A 12,948-nucleotide genomic window follows, 5' to 3' on the forward strand; every position below is an offset into this window, starting at 1 on the left:
CATGGGGGTTCAATCTCATAATCCTGTTATCATGACCTGAGCCAAAATCAACAGACGCTTAACCGACTGAGCCACCCAGATGACCCTCATGTACATTTGTATAAGGACTAATTTTGATGTCTCAAGCTAAGTTATGGCATCAGAAGGCCATAAATTGGAGAAAAAGATTCATACATCTCATCAGAAAAACTGCAAGTGGCAAAAAAGTATTTTGTAGATATTTTCATTATTGGCGATACAGAAACCAGAGAAAAACCTGATTGTATTCACATGAGAAAACATCTCCTCCTACTCCATTAAAGTATATGAGGATTTTCTACCATATAAATGTTACAGTTTTAAGATGAAGCATTTCATGACTATTTGGACTTGTAAGAGTGGCTGCTCACACTTGAGTGTATGATGTCATTTCTAAAGACATTCACATAGGGAAAAGGCAAGTCTGGAAATATAGAATCCAGAACAAATCTGGAGACTCTTCTAGAACAAGATGATGGCAGAGATTTTGCATTTAAAAAATAGTGAAAGGGATTAAAGGGTAACGGAGAGAAAATGAGTGGGAAATATCAGAGAAGGTGACAGAACATGGGAGACTCCTAACTCTGGGGAACGAACAAGGGGTAGTGGAAGGGGAAGTGGGTGAGGAGATGGGGTGACTGAGTGACTGCCACTGAGGGGGGCACTTGACGGGATGAGTACTGGGTGTTATACTATATGTTGGTAAATCAAACTCCAATAAAAAAAATATACGAAGAAAATAAAAAACAAAATAAAACAAAGAACCTATTGATTTTTAGCAGAGCTGTGGGTTGCTGAAATGAAGACTACACTTCCCAGTCACCTTTGCGGCTAGGTGTAACCAACCATATGGCCAACTTTTGGCCAATGAGATGCAAACTAATGTAGAAAGTGTCCTTCAAGGGAGAAAGCATGATTTTCTCTTCTCTTTTCTGTCGGCAGTTCTGTTCTTTTTCTGTTATGTGGGTATAACAACTGTGGCTTCAGTAGACCTCTTGGAATACACATGGTGCCTCTAAGGGATAGCAGATAAGTAAACCCGAGGAAGCCAGAGGGTCTAACAAATTTATACCAACTCTGAATGCTGACCTCCAGAGTTTTTATATGAAATAATGAAATGTTCTAAGTTGAGCCACCATATATGAGTTTTCTGCCACAAAACACTGAACCCAGTTCTAACAAATACAAGGGGGAAAATAAACCACTGTATCTCTTTCCTGGCCTGGGCTTTGGAGGATGTAGATTTCTAAAAAAGTGTTTATTGGATGACACTTTTTTTTTTAAGAGTTTATTGATTATTTGACAGAGGGAAAAAAAACACAAGCAGGAAGAGTAGCAGAGGAAAAGGAAGAAGCAGGCTTCGGGTGGAGCAGGGAGTCCCCCACGTAGGACTCTATCCCAGGACCCTGGGATCAAGACCTGAGCTGAAGGCAGACGCTTCACTGAATGAGTCACCCAGGTGCCGTGAGTGACACATTTAAAAACTAATAATCAACTCATGGAGTTGAGCCAGATCCTAGAAAGTTACAGACTGAGGTCAGTCATTCCTCTGTCTCTGGAGCACACATGGGATGGGATAGATCCTGCAAGACCCTGTAGCAATTATATCTTATAGGCCAGATTGTTTAGATTCTTCCTATTTAGGATCCTTCCAGCTCTCCATAATTATTTCCCTGCTTCTTTCATCAGAAAACAGAGTTTTGTTTTGTTTTGTTTTGTTTTTATTTTCTTTTACTCAAACCTGAGTCAGGCCTGAGAGGAATTGAAGAAAGTAGCTTTATCCATGCCTAGGGCAAAATGTAAAGAAGGAGGACCTCCTGACACCTCATACCTGGGTGGAGGTGACAGTCAAAATAAGTAAGAAACACCTAAATGAGTGGTTCCATCCACCAAACCAGCAACATCTTCTTTTAGAACAAATATTTTATAACCCTCCCTTGCTACCCTAAAATTCAGAGATAATATAACTATCAACATGTATAAACAAAGAAATCAACATAATCCCCAAACTATAATACAAAAGAAAAAGAAAATAATAAAGGAATGCTTTTTTTTCTCCATATAAATGTGCAAGTATGACCATAGTAAGAAAAAAGTGCCCCTACATTTCCAAATGTTCCAAAAGGTGATAAGATATTAGGGTCACAGTGATGTCTCATTCATCCCTATAGGAGTTTCTCCTTCCAGGGACAACCCTGAAGGTATTGATGGTTTTATTCTATTAAATTTATTTATTTTACTTTATTATTTTGTTAAGAAACATAAATTTTCTTATAGCAGAATTACTTTCAAATGTGTTCTGAAGCAAGCAAATTTCTTATTAATAGGTGTTATGTTTAAAAATATATAGTCTAATAACAAACATTAGTTTGAGCAAGTCAGAATGTTTTTTACCAGCTTTATGTTATTTCTAGTGATGTTTCCTTAAGATGTCACTGTGCCCTGTGAATTTAACTCCCAAACATATTTCATCACAGAATCCTTTTTTCCTGGAACATTTCTTAAGTCCAGCTTCTATGGAAGAAACTTAGAAAACACTGCCTTATAGCCTGTCAAAGAGCATGTCACCAGAGAGAAAGGAGGCTCTTCCAAAGCCCCTGTGTGGGAAAACAGCCCTTATTGAACTCATTCATTTTGTGGGAAGGTGGACAAAACAGACTTCCCTGGAAGTCACAGTTTTGCCACATTCACTTGAACTTCATGAAAGGGGAAACAAATGAGTAAAATGAATCTGATACCAGAGTCTTTTTCAGGAAAGCATGATGTGAAGGCTGCCAGTGGTACTGACATGATTTCAGCCCACATTTCATGCTGCGTACATCTACAGCTATTTTAACAAGACATTACAGAAATTATTTATAACATTGACAATGAGGCCTTCAAAAGTGATATGTGTGGTTTGATATCTTTAAAGAGTATATTTCACAAGTAATATTCATAAACTTCATCGTTTCTGAAATTCCTAGTTTGTATCAGAACGTTTTTGTAATCATTGATTCATTTCATCCACAGAATGCACTCGTGAGCTACCCTCAGACCTATCTTACACACAGAGAACCTGAAGCATAGACTTGTGATGTGCCAAATGTCACAGAATTTTTTAGTTGCGAAACTTGGACTCAGCCCGGGTCTAGCCAGCTTTAAAGCCCATGTTTTTTCCATCACCTCCTTTAATTAAGGGAAAATTTCAGAACATTTTCCGTGCTTAAAACAAACAGTTACAGCAATTACAAGTCAGCCATTTGCTTTCAGGAAAACAGCCATCACGATTACCCAGTACACTGACTCCTTGAGGATGCCATAGCTCGTGTCTCAGTGCACATATTTTAACTGATGAAACTATACAGATCTGCTAAAAGTTTAAAAGGGTGAAAAGATTATCATGTTTTTCTTCCTCCCTCAGTATCACCTGGTTTAAACTTCAAGGTGTGTTCTTTGAAACCCACTTGTTTCCAGTGACTCATTTTGAAATCACGATTTCATCTTCCTTGTTCTTTGCAAAGCCAGGAAGAGACATCAACATCACATTGTTTTCACCTTCAAACACATTTACCCTGTAACCGGAAGGATCCACAACTGTTATTACTAATTTGTTGAATAATATGTTCTTCTTTCATCTTTTCCCAAGAGCAGAAATCCGTTCTGAAAACAGGGTGCCCTGCTTGCCATCTGTTTTATCCACCAGCAATGGAAAGGATTCACATACTCATAGTCAACACATATTTACTGAGTACCTACTTTGTACCAGACATTGTTCTGCATTTTGGGAGTGCAGTAGCAAGATAGATGAGATCTTTTCTCTTTGAGGTCTATACTCTAATGAGAAGCATACAGAGAAAAATTACCCTTCTAGACAGTGAAAGCGTTATGAAGGAAACAAAAGAGGTTGGTGTACCACAGTGGGCCTGAGGTGAAAGCTATCTTTAGATTTAGGCAACTTTCAGAAGGCGGTAACATTTGAGCTGAGATCAGAATGACAATGAAACAGAAATGATGTGATTTGGGGGAAGAGAGTTGCAGGTGGGATTTAAGAACTAAACTTGAGAGTTTGAGAAATATAAAGGAGTCAGGAGCAGCTGGAAAGTGGTGAAAGAGAAAAATAGTAGGTGAGATCAGAAGGGTTAACAGAGTCCAGAGCTCATGGTAGAGAACTTGGATTTCACCCCAAGTGCAGTGAGAAGGCATCAAAGGATTTGAGGCTGAATTATTGACTCTAACATGGCAAAAATTGAGAGCAAAACCAGTCAGGCCACAGACACGTGAGAAGATGCTCAACATCACTCATCAGCAGGGAAATGCAAATCAAAACCACAGTGAAATGTCACCTCACACCTGTCAGAATGGCTAAAATCAGCAACACAAGAAACAACAGGTGTTGGCAAGGCTGTGGAAAAAGGGTAACCCTCTTGCACTGTTAGTGGGATGCAAACTGGTGCAGCCACTCTGGACAACAGTATGGAGATTCCTGAATAAGTTAAAAATAGAACTACTGTATGATCCAGCAGTTGCATTACTGAATATTTACCCAAAAGATACAGAAAAATACTAATTCAAAGGGATGCATGTACCTGATGTTTATAGCAGCATTGTCTACAATAGCCAAATTATGGAAACAGCCCAAGTATCCATTGACAGATGAATGGATAAAGAAGATGTGGCGTGTATACAATGAGATATTACTCAGCCATAAAATAGAATGAAATCTTGCCATTTGCAACAATGTGGATGGAGATAGTGTAGTATGCTGAGTGAAATAAGTCCGTCAAGAGCAAGACAAATACCATACAATTCCACTGATATGTTGAATTTAAGAGACAAAACAAATAAGAAAGGGCGGGGGGGAGAGAAGCAAACCAAAAAACAGACTCTTAACTATAGAGAACAAATTAGTGGGTCCCCAGAGGGGAGGCGGGTGGGACGACGGGTGAAAGAAGTGATGGGGATTAAGGAGCGCACTTGTCATGATGAGCAGCAGGTGATGTACAGAATTGTTGAATCACTATGTTGTATGCCTGAAACTAGGCCAATTGCATAGCTCAGGTGAGAGACAATGCTTGCTCTGGGTAATCCAGTGAAGATGGGAAGAGGCAAATGGCTCTCAGGGCAGAACTGCCAGAATTGGCTGATAGATTGCTTGAGGGAAGGAAGAAAATTTCTAGGACCTTGCCTAAACAACTGGGTTGATCCTGGTGACACCTTCAGAACTGGGAAAGAATAGAAGAGGCATGGGCTTGGGGGAGAGATAGCAAATGCCATGTGCACTTGTGCATGTTAACTTGGGGACCCCTTTTAGTCATCTAATAGAGATGTCAAGGAGGCAACTGAGTTTACAGAGGTCAGAGGAGGGGTCACAGCTGGGGATATAAAGAGTGTCATGAGGCCCTGGGGGGCCCTTTGCAAAGTGCTACCCCAGGTTTCCAACACAATATTTCCCAGTTCTCCATGTGTCTGTCGCTGACCTGCCCTGAGAAAAACTTCACAGAATATTCATTTCAGTCTGATTTCCTACCCACGGGGGCTCTTCCTGGCTCTCTCCCTTTGTCATCAGTGTCTTCCTGAAACATAAATAGTATCAATACCCACCTAAACTAAATAAAATGAAATTGAGAATCTTCTTCAGTAAGGTTGTGACTTTGCATTCTAAGATAATCTATATGACTTCTGTATGATTTTTAAGAAGGATGGCTTCCAACCACCAGTCTGACTTTTGTCCCTTTCACCAGCCTTCACCTCTTCTTCATCCTCTCCTGAAACTCCTCATTCCCCTTTCCAGGTCCCTACCTGCCTTCTCATTCCTTGGAGGACCTAGATTTTGACCAGTTGCAACAAATCAATCCTTGGATGTTTAAAGCCTTACTTTATATTCAGGTATACTTGCTTTCCCTGAGAAAATTAAAGAAAAAAGATCTTGAGGATCAAATAAATGGCTCTCAGATGGTAGGATTTAAGCAGAATTCCTCCAGTCTTAACAAACAAGCAGGTTCCTTTCCTGTGGCCCTACTCTGTACATTTTTTGCTCACATTTTCCATCTTGAAAATTCCCTCCCCCATGAAATTCTAACATATATACTGGAACATGGATGAACCTAGAAGATATTATGCTAAGTGAAATAAGCCATCACAAAAAGACAAATATTGTATGATTCTGCTTATGTGAGGTATCTAGAGTAGTCAAATTCATAGAAACAGAAAGTAGAATGATGGTTTTCAGGGACTGAGAGAAATGGAGAGCTGTTTTTAATAAGGTTTAGAGTTTCAGTTATGCAAGATAAAAAAAGTTCTGGAGATTGGTTGCACAACAGTGAGAATATACTTACCACTACTGAATTGTATACTTAAAAATGGTTAAGATGGCAAATACTGGGGATCCCCAGGTGGCTCAACAGTTTAGCCCCTGCCTTTGGCCCAGGGCGTGATCCTGGAGTCCCTGGATCGGGTCCTGGGTAAGGCTCCCTGCATGGAGCCTGCTTCTCCCTCTGCCTGTGTCTCTGCCTTTCTCTCTCTCTCTCTTTCTCTCTCTCTCTAGGTCTCTTATGAATAAATAAATAAATAATCTTTAAAAAAAAAGATGCCAAATTCTGTGTTATGTGTGTCTTACCACAATTAAAAAAATTTTTAAATATAAACTAGTAGCAATAAAACAAGGCAAAGACATTTTCAGCATGAAAGGATTCAATTTACTATGGCTTTGAAGATGGAGGCGCACACATGGCCAGGAATTCAAGTGTCTTCCGGAGGGTGGGCTCAGTTAGGAAATAGGTACCTAAGTGCTATAACCATAAGGAACTTAATTCTGCCAACAACCTAAAAGAATTTGGAAGTAGATTCTTCCTTAGATTGTCCACATAAGGACCTGCCTGACATCTTATTTTAGTATTGGGAGATCCCAAGGAGGAAGACCAGATGAATCATGACACACTTCTCATATACAAATCTGTATAATAAATATGAAATAATAAATAGTTGTTTAAGCTACTAAAAAAAAAAAAAACCCTTCCTCAAACTCTAGTCCTCTTTTCTGTAATTCCACCTCTTCTTTCTTTACAGCCACATTATTTGATATTCAATGTCTACTTCTGCTCTTCCATTGACTCTACCTCTCCCCAAAGTATCAGTGACTTCCTTTAGTTCCTGGTTCTAATGGATATTCCAAAAGTTTTTTCTTCCTTGACCTCTCTGGCATTTGATGCTCCAGGCTACTTTATTTTTTTTTAATTTTTATTTATTTATGATAGTCACAGAGAGAGAGAGAGAGGCAGAGACATAGGCAGAGGGAGAAGCAGGCTCCATGCACCAGGAGCCCGATGTGGGATTCGATCCTGGGTCTCCAGGATCCCGCCCTGGGCCAAAGGCAGGTGCTAAACCGCTGCACCACCCAGGGATCCCATGCTACTTTATTTTTTATGAAACTACTTGCTCCTTTGGATTCTGTAACCCAGTTCTTATCTTGCTTCCCTCTTACTTTTCCTGCTGCTTCTTTCCAGTCTCCTTTGTAGATTCTACAATCACTAATTAATTCTTAAAATTTTTGTCCTCCAGGGATCTGTGATTACCCTAGCTTTTCTACTCTATATATTCTCCTTGAAAAATATCACCTACTTTCATAGTTTCAATTCTTAATTATGTGTGTATTATTGACTCCAAACATAATTCTTTGGCTTATACCTCTTGGCTAAACTTGAGATCTACATATGCAATGTCTTAGGGGACAGTTACTCATAGAAACCCCAAAGGACTTCCAAGTGACTATATCTAATCATTCTCTCCTTACCAGATTTGCACATTTTCTTACAGTTGCTATCTTGACAAATATCAGTCTTTCTAACTCAGTCACCCAAAGTAGAAGAAAAAAGTGTTGTCCATACTCCGCTTCATCCCTCACCACCCTTGCCACAATCCAATTGCTTAGCCAATCCTAATATATTCTACCACTATCTTCTTAAGAGATAGTTTAATATCTCTTAAATCTGTCTTTATCTATATGTAGTATCATTCCTTAGTTTGTGCTCTTTCACTTCATACTTGATTATAATAATAGTCTCCTAACTATTTTCTTAGCTATTTCATAACTGGTCACCCTATCTTCATTTTGTTTCACTACAATTTATTCTCCACAGCACAGTGATCTTTCTAAAATGAAAAGCTGATAATATCACTTCCCTTGATTAAACTTCTATAATGGGTCTTCATTTTTTTTTTCAAGATAAAGATCAAATCTTTCTCTTGGCATGTGACACCCTACAAGGTCTGGCACTTGCCATACTCCCTAGTTCATCTTCTCTCTATGTACCTTTTGCTTGGGACATACCAAATTACTACAAATTCAGTAATATGTCAAGCTGTTCCTTATCTTTATTCCTTTGGACATGTTGTTCCTTTTGTCCATAATTCACTAATTCATTCTTCAAATTTTAGTCTCTTAAAAACCTGTTCTAATGGCAGTTGCATATAAGTGTCCTCCTTTTACCCATTAACATTGCACCATGTGTAAATTGATAGCACTGCCTTCCTCACAGTTCCCATTGAGAGTGGTTTTCTCTGACTCCGCCATTAGAATGTATACTCCTTGAGGATAGATGATGGGCCTTATTGACCTTGTACACCTAGTACCTAAACACAGTATCTGGCAGTGCAACAAGTATACTTTAATACATACATGCATGCATGAATGAATTGTTCTTTCATTCATTGCCCATTGAGAGCTGGCCATAGTTGAAAAGTGATAGCAAGACAAAGATATTATTTTTGCCAGCCTAGCAACGGTAATAATAATGATAATAATAATAATAATAACTAATACCATGGGCTGTGTTCTATGGCATTTTACCTTTGTGACTTCATTTAACTTAGAACATTCTTAAGGGATATAAATACTATAGGTATCCCATATTTTAAATGGGAAAACTGAATCAAGTAATTTGCCCCAAATTCACAGATATGCAATCAAGTTTCAAAACTCAGGGGCACCTGAATGGATGAGCTGGTTAAGTGTCTGACTGTTTATTCCGGCTCAAGTTATGATCTCAGGGTCATGAGATAGAGCCCTGAGTCAGGCTCTGCCCTGGGCATGCAGCCTGCTTAAGATTCTCTCTCCCTCTGCCCCTCACTCTGCTCACAAACCCACACACTCCTCTGTCCCCCCCCAAAAAAAATAGATTCAAAACTCAATCTTTCTGACTCCACGTATAAATGCCAACCATATGTAATAAACTATATCGACAGCTTAGGTTTTGAAGTACTCCCTTCCATTATTAGACAATGTACAAGGCCAAAATTTTTGTTCAGAAAATTGAATATATCAGTATATGGTGAATATATGAAAATCAAATCATAAGAGAGAAAACCAATGTTTTTTCTTTCTTTTTTCCCAACAAAAACTGTCTGCATACCTGGTCTAATAAGCAAATAGCTATCTTCATCGCTGTTTATCTAACATATGTGTATGTGTATATATGTGTTCAAATAACTCACCATAAAGCAAGTTTCAGAGTAACTATATTTTGAAAAGTAGCCCTTTCTTTTAATAATACTTGGACTTTTTAAATTTCGTAATAAAATGTAACATAGTTCCTGGACACAGAGAGGTATGATGAAATTGTCAAAAGCTCTAGAGAGCCCATCTGTTCTTCAGTGATATGGCTGCAGGTGAAAAGAGGGCTTGGGGACATGGTAGATTAATGAATACTTCAGACTCATGAGTCCTCATTGCAGTTTCATGCTTTGTACTGTCATTTTTATCTACCTTAGTTATTAGACTGCTTTGTAAGATTTTATTTGAAAATTTTATTTTAAATAAAACTTGAAAATCATTTAGATTGTGAAAGCAAATTTTCTATGACTGTGTGAGTAGTGCATTTTTCCCAGAAAAAAAATTGGGAGGGGCAGGTTTTCTTTTGGATCCTCCTTGCACATCTGCAAGTTTTTCTCCTTTTGGTTAATAGAGTCTCCTCTAGATTTGTTGAAAACTATAAGCCTGAGGTATAAAATAGACTTCTTCCATTTGATTATAAGTTTGAGTTCAGGACAGATGTTATGTTTGAATTGCATAAGTAAGATTATCAAGTGTAATTCTCAGCTACACTCCCTGGGTTCACATCCTAGCTCTGTTACTTTTAGTTGTGTGACCTTAGACAAATCATTTAGCTTTTCTGCACCTCCACGTCTTTATCTGTAAAATGAAATTAATAATAGAAGCTACCTTACAGTGCTGTGGTAAAGATTAAATGAATTTATAGAAAGCTCTTCAAACAGCCTGGCCAAACAGTATGAGCTCAATAATTGATCATTGTTATATTGTTCTTATTAGTTGTGAATGAGCATCCTAATCCTTGAATACCTAGTCATTCTCTATATCAGTAGTGCTCCTGGCCGGCTCCATGAATATGACATTATGCTTTTCACTTAAAGGCAGCCTAACGTAACACAGCCTTTATCTAGTCCTCACCCTTATGAAGAGCCATTGGCAAGTCTGCAAATTTTACCAACTCAATGTAGGACCAAGTTGCTTGGGAATCCAGAAGCTTCCAAAATGATGCTGATCTATCTTTTCCACCATGCGTGTGCTATTTTCTGCCTGGGGATGTGGAACCAGATACGTTGTCACCTCTGGGAGGATTTTGTTGCTTTAACTGGAATGCAAAGAAAGAGCCACTGTTCAGCTTTTGGTTTGTGAGAGAGGATCTTGAAGCCCATGGCAAAACTGTAGTAATGAAAGTCAGAGTTTGCTCAGAAATAAGGTATTCCTAAAGTTCAATAGCTTGCCTTTTCAACGTAGGAGCAAAACTTGAAACTTTGACACATAAAACTTTATTATAAGCTGTAGATAGAAATGTAGGGATTACAATTTAAAGAAAGTTGCCACCCACTTACGTGATAAGAAGGAAGTGGAAAGAACTTCTGACTAAAGGAACAGTGGTCAGATAGGGAGACCTAAGGAAGATCAGATAAAGGAGAGAATGATCATGGGCTCCTTACTATATCCCCAGTACAGCAGCCAGGTGTGTGTGGAGATAGATAGATTTTGCAGTAATAGATATTGTCACAAAAACCCTCAATATGTTGATTTAGAAATCAAGAGCATCCATGACAATGCAGTGTTCTGTTTCCCAGGCTGTCCAAGCCAGCCTTGCAGCAGAGTAGAGGACATGTCTGCAGAGATGAGCCTGGGATGGCACACTTGACTCTGCTATGGCACATCTGGCATGGTACTTTTATGATTAGAAGGAATCCAGAAACTTCTGGATGCCTCATGGAATCTGGACCTTATGTGCTGGTTGTGGATTTGCTAGAGGCAAAGATAGGCCAAGCAGGGAATGGAACAGAATCACTGGGGACCTAAAGCAGTAACAAGAGCCAATATCGGGCCTAATTCACAGTAGGCAATGGCCAAGCTCTTTGGGGGCAGTCACTATGCAGCACCCATCCTAGAGGAACAGAACCAAATTATAACAGCTGACGATCCATAGTAGCTTTAATGTGATTAGAGCCTGACTCCCAAAGACCAGGTGAGAGATGCACAGACTCAGAAGGAAGCAAAGGAGGACAACATGTAAATCACCCCTTTCCTGGATACCATTAGTTCATGCAAATATTATCCTGCTCAGACTCCATCAACTCCCTTGAGAGAGAAGTTAGAGCATTTGCAGTGTCTGATTATCTAGAAAAGACAGAGCTACCTTAATGGGTAGTTTAAGGTTTTCCAGTATTGCCAGAAATGAAAACTCCAGAGAAGATGAAATTAGTTACCAAAAAATTGAAAAGTACATATTTTGGCCCATCTAACTTATGAATTACCAAATTTGTGACCTGTTTGTACTATGAATGAGTATGCATAGTGTGATAGGAACAAAGAAGGCCGTTTTTTCAAATGTGGAGTTAGAAAAAGCTTCTCAGGGACACCTGGGTGGCTCAATGATTGAGTGTCTGCCTTCAGCTCAGGACATGATCCTGGGGTCCTGGGATCGAGTCCCACATCGGGGTCCCTGCAGGGAGCCTGCTTCTCCCTCAGCCTGTGACTCTGCCTTTCTCTGTGTGTCTCTCATGAATAAATAAATTAAATCTTAAAAAAAAAAAAAAAGCTTCCCAAAGGAGTAACATGGAAGGTACTTTTTGAAGGGCAAGCAGGTGTTATCCAGCTATGAGGAAGCAGAAGTATTTTCAGGAAATGCAAAAAACATGATCAAGGTACATTGGTAAAATCAAGAACAGCATGTTCAAGGAAAACAAAGTTGTCTAAGAGGAGGCCTGAGCCTAGGACCAAAGAGAAGCAGGCTGAACAAGTAGGCTGCAGGACCCTGCCAATGCCCTTAGAGGTTGTGACTGGCAGGGGCCTCTGAGTGGTTGGGGGCTGAAAACCTATGGGTCCCCTGTTCTCCAAGGGCACTGTGTACTCTACAGCAGAGAGGATGCACCCTGAGGATGCAACCACCCCTTAAGAGTTCATACAAAGGCTTGCTTCACTCTCCAAGCAACCCACAAATGGGTGCCTTCTCAATTTTGCATATAAGCATGATGTACATTAGCAGTGATCCTTTACATATGGTCAGACTATGGAAGACTTTGCAAGTTACTTTAAAGAATTTGGACTTTAAGAACAGTGAGCAACCACTGAAGGCTGTTGGACAGCAATATGACATGACAAAAGAAATTATTCCACAACAGCTGTATGCAGGGTAGATTGGAGCCAAGAGATTCAGGAAGTTACTGCAGTTGTCCAGGCATGAAGCAAAAAAAAATAAAAAAAGAGATTCAATGGTATCCATGGTAACGGAAAGGGAAAGATATGGAAATTATTTTGAAGGCAGAAACAATAGGACTTGATTACTGATTGGCTATGAGTGTATGGAAGAGACAGCAGTAATAAATGACTCAGGGATTTTGAGCTTACAAAGCTATAAGAATAAATCTGAAATAGGGATGCTAATCAGGAAG

The 12,948-nt window shown here is 39.3% G+C and overlaps 1 protein-coding gene across 19 annotated transcripts in view; it reads right to left on the bottom strand.

Annotated features, from left to right (window-relative positions):
* FAM76B (family with sequence similarity 76 member B) overlaps positions 1 to 12,948 on the bottom strand; it is a 177,132-nt gene that overhangs the window by 80,434 nt on the left and 83,750 nt on the right. For 3 of the 19 annotated variants that reach the window (XM_077867563.1, XM_077867551.1, XM_077867552.1), the window contains one exon: positions 10,463 to 10,646. The exons of the other annotated variants lie outside the window; for them this stretch is intronic. In XM_077867563.1, the coding sequence (XP_077723689.1) occupies positions 10,643 to 10,646 (4 nt within the window). In that variant the 3' untranslated portion in view covers positions 10,463 to 10,642. The remainder of the gene's footprint in view (positions 1 to 10,462; positions 10,647 to 12,948) is intronic. 19 annotated transcript variants of the gene reach the window in all.

Source organism: Canis aureus, chromosome 23, assembly GCF_053574225.1.
Source record: "Canis aureus isolate CA01 chromosome 23, VMU_Caureus_v.1.0, whole genome shotgun sequence".
NCBI lineage: Eukaryota > Metazoa > Chordata > Mammalia > Carnivora > Canidae > Canis > Canis aureus.